This window comes from Mastacembelus armatus, chromosome 10 (assembly GCF_900324485.2).
Source record: "Mastacembelus armatus chromosome 10, fMasArm1.2, whole genome shotgun sequence".
Classification (NCBI taxonomy): Eukaryota; Metazoa; Chordata; class Actinopteri; order Synbranchiformes; family Mastacembelidae; genus Mastacembelus; species Mastacembelus armatus.
The window spans coordinates 19,457,388-19,476,901 of NC_046642.1; the positions used below are offsets into that span (position 1 = coordinate 19,457,388).

Consider the following 19,514-nt stretch of genomic DNA (forward strand, 5'->3'; position numbering starts at 1 on the left):
ACACACACACACACACACATATACACAGTCATGTCTCACTAATGCATTCCCTAGACCCTAACACTAACCTCAACCTAACGCTAACCCGAACCCTAAAACAAAGTCTTAACCCTCAAAAAAACATGTAAAGTTGTGAGGACCAGCTAAAATGTCCACACAAAAGGTCAAAATGTTCACACAAGAATGGTATCAGAGTAAAATGTGTCCCCACAACAGAAAGATGTCTATGCACACACACATTTTTGCACTTCTATCTTTGAGTACACTCGTTGACATAATGTAGTCCCTAGACCTTTACCCTAACACTAACCTAAACCTAAGTCTTAAATCTCAAAGAGGAGTCTGAAAAGGTGAGGACCAGCTAAAATGTCCTTACTTTGCCCAAATGGCCTCACTCTGCTAGAATGATGCTTAAAATGGTCCTTACAAAGACAATGTACAGGTATACATATAAGGGTAGAGACCAGTAATATTGTGCTGGTCTTCAGTGTTTATTTATTTCAACTGTTTCAAGCATCTATGACATTTGAAATTGTAACCACATGTTAACTTATGTGTATGTGTGTGTGTGTCTTTGATTGCAACATACCTGGTTCAGACTGCTATACCACAGACTATAGGTACCTGCTGTGTATAACATAAATTATGTTCAGTAATTAATACATAGAGGACGCCATTATTCATATGAAATTATAGACATCAATCGGCTACTGTGACGCTTCTATTTTTACTGTACATGTGCACCTCTGACTTGTGGCTTTTTGAGTTTAGCACTAATGCTTTGTTTAAATAAAGATGTAATACCAGAATCTAAAAATCTCCAAATAAAAAACAAGAAACATCAGTTTTGGTTTCAGAGCAAAAGATGACAGGACTGTTTCAAAATGGTAGGAATAAAGTTTTATTTTTCGTATGAAGGGGTGGTTTTGGATTTTTCTTCTTTTTACAAGTAATATGTTTTTGATAAAACTTGCAAAAAATCTTCTAGCATATTCCAAGAATGATGGACATGAAGAGAAGGGGATTTATTGCTGAATGTTAAAATGAAGACACATTTTTATTTTTTCACCGAATGGAAAAACGATTTGCTTGCTGCTTTTTCCATGCACCCAACTACCAGTACCACTAGGACATGCGTGGAGGGGGGTGGGGTGGGAGCAGTTAGGGGTGAGAATCGAGGAAAAGGGGGAGGTGGGAGGGAGGCGGAGAAGAGAGGGAGTCGGTAAGTTAAAAAGACAAAGGCAAACTGCTTGACAAACACAAACATGGAAGGGCCTTGTGGGCGAGTGTGTCATACAAGGGTTTGTGTGTTTGTGTGCGTCTCAGTGTGTGCTTCATTATGTCTGATGTTGATATGTATGTGTGTGAAATGTGTGTGTGTGTCTACGCAGAGGGTAAGGGGGTACATAGGGTGAAGAGAAATAGGGTGGGAGGGGGTGTTAACAAGTCATCTATCTCTAAAAGCACACTACCCTCACTTGCAGTATTTCCAGATTGCAAATCCCCGATTGATTACAGTGATAATAAGACAAAACTAGCCAGGCCTCTGGGCCGTGGGCCCAAGTAATGTTTTTATATATTTCTATTATGATTCCCCTAAATCTGTGGGGCTGTTTGTCATTTTTAAGATACTTTCCATTTCTGTGATCCATGCATCTCCTGTGTGAAAAAAGAAAAAAAAAAAACTCTACACATTGAAAATGAAGTCTAATTGGGACACAGTAATATTTCCCTCAGTGCGCTTGATAAAAGGGTTTCTAAAACTTAATGTATATCTGTGGAAGAGTTGCTGACATGATCAGTCTACTGTTAGTGTGCTGTTCAGTAAACTTGTCCAGAGATGGGGCCTAAGTTCATCCACTAGTTGCTTCTGAAGGTTAATAAAGGGGTGAGAAAGTCATGAAGGTGAGGGTCAATGGAGGGGACAGAGACAGACACAGATCATTCAATCAATATGACCTGGCAAAAGAAGTTCAATCAATAAAGTATAAGAATAAGTATAAGAATTCAAATCAAGGATGCAGTAATCAGTATTATCATATACCATCATTTGGCTGTGAGCTAAAGAAAAAATAGAGCAAACTCAGAAACCTGCTCTCCAGCAGTGTGAACCTGCATGCGGCAACCCGCAAGCAATTTTTCCCATCAGAGCAGTGGCATTGCTAATGTGGTGAAAAGTGATGGTGATTCTAGATGCCCATAGCTGGAGAGGGCTGATAAAAAGAAGGAACCCAGAGTGATATCCTCCTCTCAGGGGGCTTGTAATTCCTAGTTACACCCCTGCATCAGAGCAAACACAAGTTGATGTGGTCTCCACACATCATATTTTCATCATCATCACTGTGACCCATGCACAGCTATACATACGCCCACTCACACACACATAAGCACACACATATATATACACACACACACACAGACACTTCTGAATAAATTTTAAAAAATCTGAATTTCTGCTCTGATTTCAAGAGGTTTTACCCAAGCTCCTTTCATCATGGCCACAAGTGAACACAACAACAAACCCGATGGACGGACAGGAAGGAGAGTGAGAAGATGTGGATCTGGCCTGTGGACTAAACTGTCACTGAGATGACGTGCTCTCTCTGTCTTGAGTCTTTTGGCTGTGATGTGATGAGGAAGTCCTGAGACACAGTGCGGCTCTAAGCTGCTGGCATAGGAAACGGGCGGGCTGGGCAGTCCACGGGAGGCCAGAGTCAGGCTGGATTAAAACTGGATTGGTTAGGTTCGGTTTGGATTGGCAGCTCCCTGGCCAATGACTGCTCACGGAGGGAGGTTCTTACAGTGCAATGGAGCTTCTGGCAGCGTGAGGATTGGTGTGAGGAGCATGTCAGTCAAACAAGAAACCACAATCTCAAAGGTGAACAAAGGCGCCAACGAAATGGGACTTCATGAAGTGTACATACAGGCATGCACATATGCACGCAGAAACACACACACACACGCGCACTGCAACCACCACCGTCATGGCAGCACCCTGAACACCTACACAGGAATCTGGAGCCACATTCCCAACAACTCCCTAACAATCTTGTTCTCACAGAAATAACAACAAATGACTAACAAGTAGAGAACTAGGACATAAATGTGTGTTAATCTGGAAAGATTCACCCAAAAATCATCAAAGAAAACTACCCTACTCGTCTGGTTGCGTCAGTGGCTAAATGTCCCTGTGAAACGAGCGCATCGCGTGGATCATATTCATGTAAACAGACACCTTTTACACAGGAGGAATCAATATTGCATGATGACATAATCAGATCACAGTTCAAAAAGAGGAAGATCCCAAATCAGAGAAACAAACAAAGCAAAAGGAAGGAAGAGGGTTGGTCTCTATAAAAACGAGGAGTCTTTATAAGAAAGGCTACAAAAACTCAATGGGACCTCCAACTTCAGCAAACAGCAAAAGGCACCACAATATTATTCTATTTATCTAACTCGTGAAAAAATTGGCACGTAATTCTCTTATTTTTTCATCTCTCATAATGCTGTAAATCAAAAAACTTATATAAATATTCCCCCCCGTTATAAAAAAAGTCTTTGCTGTTAGCCAGTAGACAATTTTTGCTGAAATGAAAATAAATATTTCATTTGTTTAGAATATCTGTCTGTTATACAAAATAAAAATATTTCTCCTAGGTGCAGGTCTCTAGTCCACTGGTTGTGTGTAGGAGAGTGTGAGGTGGAGGGGTTGGGGGTGGCAGGGGTGTATGGGTGGGTGCTGAGGGCAGGTTAAGTTTTAAAGGGGCATGTTGTCAGCCTTTGAGCGCTGTGACTGAGAGCCTCTGCTCTGTCCATTGCTGCGTGTCCCCGGCCGACTCAGCCCGCGATGAGTCCGTGTTTCCACACCAGATGACGAACGGAAACCTGGGGTGGTTAAAGGCGGGTCCACATTCATGTTCTGCATACTAAGGAAAGGCGTACTCTCCCCGTGAGCATCCTCTTCCTCCTCCTCCTCTTCCTCCTCCTCTGATTGGCTGAAGCTCTGTGAGCTGTAGTCCCGTAGACCCGCCGAACGTTGAGAGATGTGTCCATTGAGGCGATTGCGTCGTGGGCGGCGCTGGCTACGGATGGGTTCCTGTGAAGAGGCATACTCCTGCGTGGTCTCATAGGCCTCCTCATCAGGGAGACGATAGGGGCTGGACGGTAGACTTCCTGTGCTCTCAGTTAGGTAGGGTCGCCGCGGACGTCGCGGCTGCCTGTATAAACTTCGATCCTAAAATGGACAACACAGTGGAGGAATAGTTAAAGTCAGCAACAGCACTGAACATAACTGTCTGTATATTGAATGTGTAGGTTTGTCAGTTTGATTGCTCGTAGGAACTAGGAATGTCAGGAGGGTGTGTACAACTCAGGGTGTTGAACCCTCAGGTTGAAGAAGTCGAGATATATTAGATATAGATGATGGCGGATTGCCACTGAGACTCATTGTTTCTCAAAAAATGGTTAAAAACACATCAGTGGGCCACACTATTGCACTAGGTGGCACAGATTATTTGGACTCAGTCCCCAAAATACCCTCTATCTGCTGTGAATACTTGCTAAAATACAAAAATATGTATTAGTCTACAACAGAAAATAGTCCCCACCATAGACAGTCTTTACTCCAGTTTGACTAACCTTAAGTCAAAACTACAGTGGCTATGTTATAAGAAGTTATTAATCATTTAAAAACTGAAAGATATCTGTGACACATTTTTAAAGATTAAAGATTAGGAACAAATGGGGCTGAATACGACAGACAGGGTAAGGAAGTTGAGAGATGGATGAAGGTATTATTTCTGCTGACGTACATCAGGGCATCGTAGCAGCGGCTGGTCGTCATCTCTGTGGTAGGCAGCAGCAGCAGGGGGAAGGGAGAGGGCGTGACTTGTGTTGGGCGAGGTGATCTGGAAGGTGGGCACCTGGGGTGGCAGAGGGGGGTAGTGGAACTCTACTGGAGACAGACGTGCAGGTGTGGTCAGTGCCGACACATACCTGGATGGAAAACATGACAACAGATTATTACAGTTTACATGTACAGTTTACAGTACATCAAAGCTAGCAATCATATTGCCAATTGGTTTGTGCTGCTTTTCACCAAAGCAATAAGAAAGAAAAAAACACGACTGTTGGTGGGGGGCAGGGTATTGAATTCACTCCTCGCTGAAGAGCTACATTTGTGCATTTCATTTTTAGTTCTGTTTGGCACTAAGGTATGTTGTTTGATTGCCAGTGACCTTAACAGTAGTCCTCAGATAAATCAGTGGGATAAAAAAGTGGGGGATGGGATGCACTTCTCTGATGTAGACACCCTCAATTTGACAGCACAGTAGCTCATCAGTGTCAGGCACTCTGTCAGTCGGTGCCATCAATCTGTTTTTAAAACCACTTGTATCTCTGCAGAGCCATGGGGGTTTGGAGCCTTCCCAGCATGCACTGGAAAAGAGAAGGAGCACACCCCACACAGGCCAGTAGGAACCACATTCACATCTGCAGACAGGTTAATGTTTCCAGCCCACCTGATTTGCAGGTCTTTGACCTGTTGGAAACACTGCAGCCATTTGGCTCAGGGTCACATTCAGAACCTTTCTGACAATGATGATCGCTGAGAGTTAGAATTTCAAAAAGCATCACTGTATAATTCACAGTTTTGCCAAAGGAGAGATGTTTTTCCAAAGGAGAGATCTCGCCAAAAGTTACATATTTGTTGCATTAAAATCCTCCCTACATAAACTTGAAATTTTTTTCAAACGATATAGGAAGCACAATAGGGAGACAGAGTAGATGACCACTGCTTTTATGCAGTGCAGACAAATCACCTTGAATATATAATAAAATTATTTCTTTCGACTCACAAGCTTCTACATTTTTGCCATGTTCTTTTCGAAGGTATTTTAATGTGAGAAAACATACATATACATGTCCAATATCAAATAAATACATTATTGTATTGTATTGTATTATTGTCCAATCAATTGATTGAAAGGTTCAATCAAAGTAGAAAGCAAAGTTATTTACGGCCAAATTTATGACCCTTAAATGACCCTTTGATAATTGAGCTTCACGTCTAGTAATGAATCAAAGAACACAGGGTGGACAAAGATCAGTGAGAGCTAAGATGTTCGAATGATTTTATTGCCTTCACTACCACTACATATTTAGGTCCACTACTACTACTGATTTTTAACGTCTTATTACAGTTAGCAGTATCTGGCTGTGGAAGTCCTCAGACTTACAAAAGTTTTTTTTGCCACTGGGGGGAGCCAAAGAGTGAAAGGCCCTGGTGTAACAAAAAATGCAACAAAGGAAAAGTGTTGTAGAGTCATGAGCCAACGCAGAAGCAGAGTTCTCCCTCCCCCACTTACCATTGCTGTCGCTACACACACACATTAACACCTCCCCTACCTGTCACTGTGAGGTGAGTCTCTTAGAGAGTCGTAGGAGTCCCCATACTGCATTCCCAGTCCAGATGTGTCTGTACAGCCCCAGTGGGCGGCCCTCCTCGCCATGCATGCCGGGCTGCTGCACTTACTGGTTCCCACAGAGCTGGAGAGCCCACCTGACTGGCAGTCTGAGTTCATACTCTCTGTTCGCTCCATGCTCCACGTCTGCTCCTCGTGTCTGCAGTTGTGGGTGTTAACAGAGCAAGTGCAAAATGCTAAAACAGCACTCAGGAGGCAGGAGGATGCAGAGGAGGAATGAAGGTTGGGTAATGAGGCTATACTGCAAAAATGTTCACATGCCATTGTTAAATAAAGAAAAACTAAAAGCAGCATCAAGTGATCATTTTAATAGGGATGCTTGCTCCAGCACACTTGATCTTTATTGGAGTCAATGTTAACCCTGTTATCTGGTTTGTGTATTATGCAAGGTGTGACTGATCAACAATGAATAATTTTCTTTGTGAATGTCATTATATCGTTTCCCATCACACAGTCAGACCAGGCCACCAAATCAGTAATTAGAGAAACAGCAACCCATGGCCTAATGATGTGGAAGAGAACAACTGGATCAGTACTTGATGTCACCAGATATCTTAAGTTAGAGATACTCAAACTAATACATATAGCTGGATAGCTGCATGCCAAAATATTAATGAAAAAGTCAAATCACTCTAAATCTGCTGATCCCACTGACAATCAATAGCCAACTGTGCTGCTTAACACAGTGTGATTCTTCACTATTTGTCCAACATGACATGGTGACCAGACAAAGTAAATAAACCAGAGGCTAAGTGCCAAACAGTACGGGAATTGGTTTTCTCATGTTGGTCTGTGTTTGCAGAATGTGTATTATGGGTTAATGAGTTTAAAGAAAACCTACCAGGCCACAGCTGTAGCCAGTTACAGGTTGTCTAGGTAATGGGTGCAGGTTAAAGTCAAACCTAAACTTCGATTTATAGAAGCTGGTAGGTATCAGGCAACAGTTTTGCAACAATTTAGCAGTCAGGTCATCTTAACTGTAAATATATTTTAGTTAGTAGGACTAGTCATAATGTAGTAATATACATTTTATTACAATAGCTGATATTAGGTCACTCTGACTACATTCACATTACTGTCCTTAAAGATCAATTCTAATATTTTGTCAGCTCTGCTCTTTTGTGTTGTGTTGAAAAACTTTAATTCCAATTTCAACACTCCCTATGTTGAGCCTGCCACGCCTGCACAGATTTAACTCTTATGTGAGAAGCATGATTACAGGGATAACAACATAATTTGGGCAGCAGTCAAATTGCACATGGTCCTGTGCTTGGTTATGCTATGTCTATACTGCTATGTCTATACTGTCGATATTGTCCAGCATTACTGTTGCTGCTCTCCTCCATGTGTATTTTATCCTGTCTGCAAGCACATGCCATATGTGCATGAGAAGTGGGATTTTCAAAAAACACACATGAATTGACCACACTTATAGTACAGATAGCTCTGATATGAAAACATCTGATTTTGTTTGTTCTGTGAAAACATCAGATCTGAGTCACATGGAGGGAAAAAAATCTGATTTGGGTTACTTAAGCAGAATATTGCTTATGTTGTGCTGAGATGGTGGTTGAAATTATATGATGGTCTCAAATCTGTGTCTTTGCAGCTTTTGTTAAGGATGTTGCAGAGCCAGTTTATTCTGACTGACTGCTGTACGTGACTGTAACAGGCTGGGGCTGTAGCACGCTGGACTATTAGACTAGGGGCGTGGCTATAGCTATTCCTGTTGCTTTAACTATGAACATTGTTGTAGCTGCTTCTTTGGCTATTACAACATTAGCAGTCATAGGAAGATACTTTTAATGTGTAACCTACATGCAGGTTGAGTAGGGTAAACATTGTGGTGATTATATTCATAGAAATCACGTGGTGTTCCCATAGTACATTTGTCACATCAGGTTGAATTACCAGGTTCGAATCCCGGCAGGAGTGTCTGGCTTTTCAGTGCTTTCAGGTGCTGTGAAGAGCAGCCAGACAGTTTCACAATCAACTAGCCAAATAGCAAAATGTGAAGCCAGAGCCACAAAGCTTGTGTTTGAAGCTTGGGTTTCCATTGAGTTCATACTCTGCCCTCTAGTGGTGAAAACATCTTAAAACGGGTTTATGATGTAAATGTAGCAAATTTTCACTGCAAGTCTATGTGATTTCACACTTTGTCTCCCTGTGACTCAGTTGATCTAAAACTTGTTGAACAAGTCAATCACCTCACTCGATGTTTTCAAAAAGTTTTTGCTCGCCATATTACAAAAACACATGTTCTTACTTAGCCATTTAAGACAATTTTCATTTTATATAACCAGGTTTAGCAGTCTGAGATTTCTCCCAACGCCAAACCCAACAGACTCTGTAAGATCTTGCTGACTTTTATGCATGTGTGTGTGTGAGTGTAAGGTAGGCTATACCTGGAAGCATGTGAGGCAGTGGTAGAGTGGTGGGAGCGGGTCGACATTCGGCTGCCAGCATAATTGCCTGCACCCTCAGCTCCGTGGCTGATCACACACTCTGTTGTAGGGACACTTTTGGAGATGTACTGAATAAAGCACACATAGAAATACATTTTATTGCTTTTATAATATCCTTCTTTTAAAAACCATAAACTGATCATAAATATGAACAAAATATATGTAAATATAATATGATATCTTAATATGTATGAAACTACTGTAACTGCTCATCAGTTCTCTCTCCCGCTGTGTTTTCATTGTTGCTCCCATGCTGACACACACCTATTGTGTTTCCAACAGGGTGGTATGTGTTATCTGCCCTCTCTTTAACATCTGTCAGCTACGTGCCACCATATTTCTTATTTCTGTGTTGTCAGTGGATCAGGTTATTTACACAGACATTCATTTGGAGGCTTAAACAAATGTCTTGATGGAGTTAAATCTAAGTGCAAAGATGAAGTCACTCAGTGAAGTGACGTGAAGGGAGCACTGTGGGTCTCCTGCAGTTCACGGCTTGTTCTACTTTCTTCTTCTTCTGTCCCTGCTTTATCGGGAATTCATATCTGAGAAGATTCTGAACATTTTGACACCAAACTCCTTTTTATAGGACAGTTAGGCTATAGTTAATTAAAAGCACAAAAATATATGGCTGGCTATATTTCAGCAGCACTTTGATAGAAAGACTAAGTCCAACCAGAACTTACAAAACAGGACTTTTATGCGGCCTGACTATTAGTGAATAGATATTAATTACAATTGTTGTACTGTATTTCTGTTATGTGGATACCAGATGCTAAAACAAAACCTAATCCAATCCAAAAATGACTCTTAATGACAAATGCTAAAAAAAAATGTAAAAACTGAGATATTATAAACCTATCCTCTTTGCCACTAACTTCGCTGTTTTACATTTAATCTGGATAGGTGATTCTGTTGCATTTTTTAAAAGAAAGTTACTTATTTATTTTTTCCTAGAGACCAGCTCTGCCAGTGAGGAAATCTGGAGTATGTCTGGAGTAATGAGGTGACCTCAACATGATTTTACCGTACTTCCAGTTTATCAGTTGAATCTGATCTTAGCATCACCTATACCCTGCCTCCGCTGTGTATCTCTGTCGTCTGGACTCACGTCAACCATGGGGATCTCCTCAGGACCGGGCCCTGGGTGGTTAGGCCCGTTGGCCAGCATGCGATTGGGCTGCTCCACACACTGATTCTGGTTCTGGTGTAGGTGACTCTGCATCTTCTTCCTCTGCTTCCTGGACAAGCGGGGATGATGAAGGAACACTAAGTGATCTGGCAAAAGTGCTAGTGTAGAGATAGTGACTGACACATTTTTGCCACTCACTATAATTGCTTACGCCGTTTTCACTCCTACCCATCTCCCTCTTTTTTCATTACGCAGCTTCATTCTGCTTTCATTACTTCTATTACAAACACATCTACTCTGACACTACTCATCACGTGATCATTTTAAGGTCAAGGCAATATATCGCACACATGATCAACAGTTGAGTTTAAAGATTCAGCGAAGATTTTTATAATTTCTAGCTACATGTTGGACTTGAGTATTTTCTATTAATTATTTTCTACTGCATGAAAGTTCAGAAGGAAATATTGTACTTTTAACCTCACTTTATTGATATGACAGATTTAATTACTAGCTAATAAATATCCAATAATATTATAAAATACAGTATATTGTTGAAAATTTAACCAGTACATTTCTAGTTTGTGATCCCTTATTAAAAATCACTGCCTTCCACACATTTCTCTATAAACAGACATATATATATAAACATAGCAATAATAGATCTGATCTGCAGCATGAAACCAAACAGCTCCTCAGTGAATTTCCATTTTTCTCACAGTGGGTTAATTTGACTATTTGGTCCACTTTTCTTCCCTTCAAAGACACGTACTTGGTTTTGCAGTAGGCCACCACACAAACGATGCCAACCACCAGCAACGCCACACAGATGCCTGTGATCGTCAGCACCCGCCTCTGGTAGAGCTCCTCAGCCTCTGTGGATGGACACATGTGCATGTGCAAACGCACACATGTTCACATGCACGCACACATTCATGTATTGCAGACACACACAGAACAGACAACAGTACACACACAGACAGCATGAGCGCTACTCCATTGATGGTAACTACAGAAACTGTTTTCTTAATATTATTTGCTGCCATCCCATCCCCTGTGTTGTCTGTACAACTCTTTAGCTCTATCACATGCCTTTCAATTTTAACTCCACTACAACAATACAGTGCTACTACAATTCAATATTATGATGAAATGCAAAGAAGTGAGCCTCTATCCTGACACACACTTCCTGCTGTCCCTATGCAAGTGTATTTACGATGGCCATGGGCATGTAGTGCTACAGGTGGCTGGGCTCTTAATGCAACATGCCTGTGTGAATGGAATAAAAAAAGACAAGTTGATCTGGAGGGGAAGAAGGGTTTGTTCAGAGTGTTACCACCACAGTGACTTGGGATTAAAATAAAAGATTTGATATTCCCAAAGCTCACCATGACTAATGACATTTGATGAAAATTGCAGGTATGTTTTTCATTTGGCATAATTATATGAACTGGTGTTTACATGCATACTATCAAATTTAACTGCTCAGAGATGATTTTAGATAATTTTATGCACCCTCTGGTGACTTGGTTCAAGGTTTTCTGTGTTTTGAAACAAGTTTTAACTTGTTTTCAGTTTAACTCCACTCCACTTCTATGGATGGAATTTGATTTTTTCATTTTTATTAAATTAAATGTACTTAATAATTAAAATTTTTTATTTACTTTTCTGTTAGCAGAAACACCATTAATCCCTGATTCCTTATTTGCTTCCAAATGACACCGTCACTTAACACCAGGATGAGAAGCAGTGTTCTGCTGCTCTCTGAGACGTCTGGTAGGGCGTGATCGGACACTTATTTGCACCTTTAACCACGCCCGACTGTGATGTCAAAACATTGTGGAATGCACTTGTGTGTCACTGCAGCAAAATGAGTTACATTAAAACTAAACCAACAGAGAGACACTAAAACAAGGTTTCCATGGGCTGATGCTTCAGTTAGAAATAGTGTAACCCTATGCACGGTTTCATGGTGTTAGTTTTTTGTAACAGTTTCTAAGACTGTATACTGAATGTGTCATAGTTACTGTCAAAGATAAGTATTGTTTAATAAAGTTATTGATATGTTGTCACACTTTAAAATTACTTTCAAGTAAAGTATATCATTCATTTCTATTTGATTTGTTGGTGACAGAGTCAAGTTGGTTACAGCACCTTTTTTGTCATAATGAGAACTTTTCTTTGAATAGGTCTAAGGAAAGATTTGGATCACATTATATGTCATTATATTAAACTCATGAACAGGTTTAAAGTGAAGCCATGGGAATAATGCACCATCTTGGTGTATTTGAGTTGATTCAGACTTACAGGGCCTGCTGTGGTGCAACACTCTGTCCGAACGGCAAGTGCACACGACACAATGTCAGAGGGACCAGCAAGAGAACATGAGGAGACATGGAAAACAATAAAAGGAGAAAAGCAAAATGATGAGGAATGAGGAGCAGGAGGAAACACATAGACAGAGGGAGAGGAAGGGGGCTAAAAGGGGGGCAGGGACGTGTCCAGTAAAAAGGCCCAGAGAGAAACTAGTCCCCACAAATCAAAGACTGACCTTACTGCCCCCTTATTAACAAAAAACTGAATTACAGAAGGCCTTGAATTGTTGGTTACGGCAGATTTAAAGTCCCTGTAGGTTAATAGGACAGTTCAATGTCTTTCTCAAACACAAATATTCCTTAATTTCAATGTTTTCTCTTAGTTTGGCTATAACTAAAACTATCCACTTAACACAGTAGCACCAAAGAGAAATTTATAGGTATCAAAGTTATTTTGACTGGTAGCATATCTGTGTATCTAGCTATGGTTCTCATGGAGTTTGTTCAAAATGAGCAAGAAGAATGCATCAGAAAGTTAAATTTATTGATAGCATTTGCAAAATCTGATCAGTGGGAAACGGGGCAGATGACTCAAAAACTGTCCCCTTTACATAATTCATCACCTCACTTTTTCCCTCTCCGTCACTAAAAAAGACTCTAGACACGCCACTGAAGGGGAGGAAAGGGGCCGAGTGAAGGGAGGGGGAGAGTTTCTAAATAAAGGGGGTCTGTAGGGATTGACAAGCCTACGAGAGCCTTAGCCCGACATTGTGTGTGTGTCACAGGGTACTGATACCGAAAAGCAAAGGGAAATGGGAAGGCAAGCTTGCTGGCTCAGTGGAGCCAGCAGCAATCGTGATTTAGGACAGGCGAGCTCTTGACTCTGACACTGAGTCAATCAAGGGCAGAATAATGACAGACTATGTGGTCAGGCCTTTTGCTAGATTTTGGCAATGCTTTGCAAAAATACTCATAGCTTGCATGTTTTTATATGACAGGCTGTTGAAGCCAATGTGCACATTGCCAAAACACAGACGACAAGCCAGATACTTGGATTTATTAGTGATGCAAAACATTCTCTGATTTTTGGACAAGTTTTTGCTCTGATATGCTGTCCAAATAAACACAGCTTTGATTGGTATTAAGGGCCATTACATTGTGATTTAATTCACCTCTGCACTTTGTTTTATTACTGTATCTTTACTAGTTGATATGTGTGTCTAGTTTTCCAAATTTGTCATACTACAATAAGAGTGCATGCAAAGAGGGCAGGTTAGATGTCTTAAAACTGGGTTAGTGGGCAGAAGAAAAAGAAGGAAAGGTTGAGAGAGACCCCAGTTGTTGGTTTTAGAAAGAAGATGGCACAATAATGCGTGACTGTGAGAGGATCTTGGCAAACCCTTTAAGCACAGCAAAATGAATAATAATGGTCCATACCCATAAATTCAATTCTGAGAAGCTCTGCCAGCGCAGAAAGTTGTCATGGTAAAAGAAAAGAGACACATAGGGTCAGGTGTAATGTCCACTTTGGAGCAGATATATTACTCTCATGTCCTGTATATGCTGAACCAGGATATAATTTAATTAGTGTTGTCAGCCATAGTGATTTACATATGTACCGTCCAGTAACAGACAGACAACTCAGACAGCCTGAGCTCTGTGACCCCCAGAAATGACAGGAAAAAAAAAAACAAAAAAAAAAAACAAAAAACTGAATCAAACAGGATCAAAAAGCAAAGGGAGAAAATAAACCAAAGATAGAAGGAAAGAGAAGCCAGCAGGCAGGAAAAGGCATGCAGAGACAGAGACAGGCGGACAAAGACAGCAAGACAAGAAGCCACATCACTTACTGCTATATTTACTACACCTCATTTCTGGAGTAAACAACATTGGGCAGAAATACAAAATAAAAAACACAAGACAAAAGAAAAAAAGAAAAAAAAAAACAAGAAAACGATAAAAAGCAGTGAGTTACTCTCCAACATAAAGACACAGTACAGTCGATGAGGCTGGCACAGCAAATGGAGGTGGGTGCTGTAACTCATTTGACTAATGGTGATTGTGTGCCTTTGTATTGATTACAGCATACCTCTTGTATTGCACTTTGTCCCACTACTGCTGCGTACAGCTATTATAACCTTTCATATGATGTACAGAGAAATCATCTCAGCATTCCCATTTTCAGTGGCTTTGCATGCATTACTGGCCATGAAGAAAAGAAAAGTCAGCCAATCTCCTGTCCACCCTGAGCTTGACTGCTCTACATGACAGTGCTTTATGTTTGTACCATGAGGAAAGCAGGCAATCACAAATCACGACAGATTAAGAACAACAGAAGGTGTTTCTTCTGACTGAGAGAGCATCACGATGCAAAACAAAAAGCACAACATCACACAGATTTCTGCAAGTAGACAGGCCTTAATGATGGGGTCAGGCATTATATTTAGCATCACATCTGAGGAGTTAAAACCAGCTCTTGGTGTAAATATAGCATTATTCTGAGTGGAGACATTCACAGCAGACAAACTGCAAAGGAAGACAACATGGCATGAAGCAACGGTGTTTAATCCCTGGAAACAAAAAGAGGCTCATTTTCATCACAGTTTTTTCTCTGTGATTGCTTGGACAGTAACATGATCATGGCATGGCAAATGGTGAGCGAGGCTCTTCCTGGATAAAAAAAAGTATAGAAGGGCCAAACAACCAGGAATCTTTGAAACTTCTGCATGTCTCTTATCTGATCGTGCCAACTGGGACAAAATGTGTGTCACTGGCCATGCAATCACAGGAGATTGACCAAAAATAGCCAATAAGTATCCCTTTAACTTAAAAGAATAGTTTTATATTTTGGGACATCTGTATATTTGTTTTTTTGGTGAGAGTTAGATGAATGATCGATGAAGGACCAATGCTGCTGACACATTTGTACACTCAATTTGAAGCTAGAGCCAGGAAACTGTTAGCTTAGTGTAGCATAACCGCTGAAAACAGGGGAAAACATCTGCCTTCTAGCACCACACACCGCCAGATAACCTCAGGCTAACAGCATGATGGGAGGCTACTGCCCTTGGTTAAGACATGTAAATTACATTGTACCTTACAAGTTAGCTTAGAGTAAATAAACTAACTATAGAGTAATGTGTTGAATAGTATGCTTTTTAGGTGCTTTTGGGCTGACTCTGTTGCCGTTGAACGGAGCCAGATTAGCAGTTTCCCCCAGTTTAGGCCGTACAAAACTAACCATATCCTGGCTGCTTTTTCATAGTGAATCAGAGAGAATCAAACATATTTCATAAAAACATGAAACTATTCCTTTAATTCAATGACATTGTGGTCAAAAGCTGAACGTGTGACAGTATTTTTGAGCATATTGGAAGTCAATCCTAAAACCTTTTTAAGCAGCCTTTTGCCACATGCCATACTGACAGAATTAACTGGATGATCCATAGATGCTCAGAGTGAAAAATAAAACAGAGTATCATATTCACCACTGTGGGTTTTATCCTGATCTCCTGAAATCAAGAAACTCAATTTATATGAGGATCAATATCACAAAGGTACTGACCCTCAGATGAATAACCATGAGTGATGCTTTCAGATCTCATTACCTTAGGACTTGAAATGTTGAACACACTCTAACTCTAAATCTTATTTCTGATAACTTGCCAAATTATTTGGATTTTATACATACTCTATCTACTAATGACTGGCCGGAGTTCAAAAAACATCAGAAGGACTTAGATTGTTCTTGATGGAAACCCATCAATTGTCAGTCCTGTCTCAGCTCCAAAAGGTAAAAACAATGAATTCTTTTTTACTCTTTGTTTAGGGGTACAGCATAGAGTGTAGACTTAATGCTATCCACACTGTTTTGCTATATTTTTTACTGCCAGAAAAATAAGCAGCATTGATGGACCATCTACAGAGAAAAGTGACAAAGTTTCGCAATAGAAGCAAATAACTCTAACCTCCTCTATTGCATTTTGTGTTCATTCTGTCTCCTCTGTTTCTTTTTGTGTTCTCTGGATCAAGATGCAACATAACTATTTTGTGCGCAATTTGCAGCCTAAAATGATTGAACTTTAAAACATACAAGGAGACAACATAACACACTAGGGGTTCTGAGTGGCTTTAGCTAGCAGCTTCACACGATTTTCAAGCAGTCACACGATTTCAAGCAGGATGAGCTACTGTGAAAAATACTGTCTGTGTAAATTGTAAAATATCCGGATATGTGTTTCTGGTTACCAGAGAAGCACCACATAGGAACCAGGGGAGACCGGGAGAGGAAGGAATGGACACTGAACCATGCAAGCTCACACTCACATACAAAAATACATTAACTTACATGAAGCTTAAGAACTGGTTTGCAAACACACATCGACATACACATACACATACACATACACACAGTGCTCACTCCGTCCAACCCCTCCATGTAGCATGCAGCATCTCAGTGGGAAGGAGACAGACAAGAGCAAATGGACATACTGTAGAAACCGGCCATGACGGAGTTTTGACAGCGGTCCCCCGTATAGTCATTGGGACACCTGATGGAGGGAAAACAAGACACAGAAGGGGGAAAGGGGGATGAGGGGGTTAAAAATACAGAGGGAAGAAAGAGGATAAAACAGGAGGAAAGAGAGGAGAGGAACACAAAGACAGAGAAGAGGGAAAAGAGAGGAAGGGAAGGAGGGAGACATAAGAGAGCAGAGATGAGGGATTAGAAACAGCACAGTCCACCAACTACGGAGAGAGCGAGATGACCTGCATACCATGACATCACCGCCATTAATATGACATAACTGCTACAGTTGAGGCATCATCACAATCACAAGGGTGGTACAGGAAGTAGGAGGGGTCAAAAGGTTGTTAACCTCCAGTCCTTCTCACACACAAACACACACATATTCACTCACAGATGTCTCACAGTAGATTATTGACTCTCCCTCAGTGCATCTATATCTTAAACCCTGACCTAAACCACAATGACATAGAGAAGCAAAGCAAAATTGTAGGTCCATTACATTGATGTTTATTTTGTATTGGTGTATTGAAATTGTTTAAACCATTAAGATTTAATATTTGTAAAACTTCCTCAGAAGTCAAAAAAGTATTTTAGACCTTATCCAAACTAAACTCATTTTAGTGGGTGACCATTACATGACAACATCATTTTCACAGCCTAACCTGATACACAGTGAAATTGATGTTCTCATGTAATTAACACTGATTGACAAGATGCAATGGCAGTAAATACATATACCTACATTAATTGATATTATTTATTTGGCCAAACAGGAGCAATACAACAAACTATATACAAACATACTTATTTACGATAAAGACAATGAGACAAACAGCGGTGATTGTCTACTTACACATTTAGGAGGTATAGAGTGGCATTAGCTTTTCATCAGGAATCAATACAGAGTCATGTTTCTGGGAATTTTTAGGAGGTTCAATGCAAGTCCAATGGTCACTGTTCATTTAGCTGTGCACTCCCGAAAATATTTGGCTCTTCAGCTGCAAATGTTCTTCTTCATTACAAGCTAGTTTCTAATTTTGTTTGCCTGCTCTTCGGTGCTGAGCGGGAAGTGTATAATATAAACAGTCTGACATTAGCTATGGGAGTAAACCAGAACGGCAAAGTTATGGGCCATAAAACCAAAACACGGAGCTGGACGACACAAAAATGTCCTTTAGCCTGAGTAAACTTTGGAGTGATAGTTATCTGTGAGTCTGTTGACTCAGCAGCCATATTCACATTACAAAGAGTCATTTTACACACTGCTGCTATACTGTCACTGATAGCTGGTAGCTTCAGTGCATTGTACCTGACATGGACAATGTGCTAAATCCATTATGTTATTAATATACACAGCCCATTCAGATGGTGTCATGTCTTCCAGTAGTAGTTTCTTTTACGGGGTTTAGTAGACAAACTGCACCTACTAGTAGGCTAATAATTATTACATATACTCCCAGTTTAATGTTAAGGAAGTAACTATTTCAACCCTAATAAAGTCATTTTTTGCATAAAGATGGTGTGTGCGGCTTTAAATGTAACCATGATAACAAAGCTTTGTGGCATGAAAACAAGCTTCTGAGCCGACCAGTAATGGGTGCAGGGCCACACTGAGCACAACTATGGTCCTGCTAACAAGCGACAGCAGGCTGCTGAATAGTGATATACCCACCAAATCGACTGACAAACAAAATGGGATATACAGTATGTTGCCTTTTTAAAAGTGATGCAGTGAAAAAGTGTCGCTGTGGTTGGTACTCCACCCAACACGTCTTTGAATGTGACTTAGCATTATTATACTAATACTAATATATTAACACTAATACAATACTAATACTGTACTATTACTAGGTTACTATAGTTTGAGGTCAAAGTTAAATGAAGCTGAAATTTGGGGTGCAAAAACCCAGCAGGAAAACAAAGCGCTGTGTCCTTTAATCATGCAGCACTCCACCCACATCTGACATGGTATCTTCCAGCTTCTGACTGACTGAACACACCTCAGCATCAGCAATGGATAGGGCGGGCAAAACAAGCAGGACAGTGGCCCTCGTTTTGAACGGAGTTGCCAACCCCTTCTTTATGGCAAATGCAAAAATGGTAAATCTTCAGTTTTAGCTAAAAGTAATAGAGCATGCACACACACACACACACACACACACACACAGAAAGAGAGACATCCCTCCACAGTGTGTGAGCGTGAAAATGGTTGGAACAGGCTTTGGTGTTTCTTGGGCATAAATAACAGCAACAGTTTACATGCAGCTGCAGAATGTGGTGTTTTGTTTCTGGATGGGTGGCAAGCTGTCAGCGATACCACAGGCTCAGTATGATTCATATTCTGGCATCAGCTATCAAACCCACAACTCTGAAACTAACAAGTATGCTCCTCAATGCATTAAAGCAACTTGAAATTTTAGACACATACATAGTCCAAAATATTTGTATTTATAGTACTATCCAAAGTATTGATACTACAATACCTTTTTATTAATTCTTATCAGCTCCTAAGATTTAATGGCCTCATTATAATTTTTATCCTTGAGAAAACTAAAGTTTGGTTCTAAGAGAGAGCTTCAAATTCTGAAATGT

The 19,514-nt window shown here is 40.5% G+C and overlaps 1 protein-coding gene across 1 annotated transcript in view; it reads right to left on the bottom strand.

The window, feature by feature from the left end:
- Window positions 1-2,464: 2,464 nt before the first annotated feature.
- Window positions 2,465-19,514, bottom strand: part of nrg2b (neuregulin 2b) — a 56,614-nt gene continuing 39,564 nt past the window's right edge. Inside the window, exons 5-12 of the mRNA XM_026330457.1 lie at window positions 16,886-16,944; window positions 12,249-12,270; window positions 10,852-10,956; window positions 10,059-10,188; window positions 8,888-9,015; window positions 6,406-6,621; window positions 4,812-4,995; window positions 2,465-4,234 (exon numbers count right to left, since the gene is read on the bottom strand). Of these exons, the coding sequence (XP_026186242.1) occupies window positions 3,758-4,234; window positions 4,812-4,995; window positions 6,406-6,621; window positions 8,888-9,015; window positions 10,059-10,188; window positions 10,852-10,956; window positions 12,249-12,270; window positions 16,886-16,944 (1,321 nt within the window). The 3' untranslated portion in view covers window positions 2,465-3,757. The remainder of the gene's footprint in view (window positions 4,235-4,811; window positions 4,996-6,405; window positions 6,622-8,887; window positions 9,016-10,058; window positions 10,189-10,851; window positions 10,957-12,248; window positions 12,271-16,885; window positions 16,945-19,514) is intronic.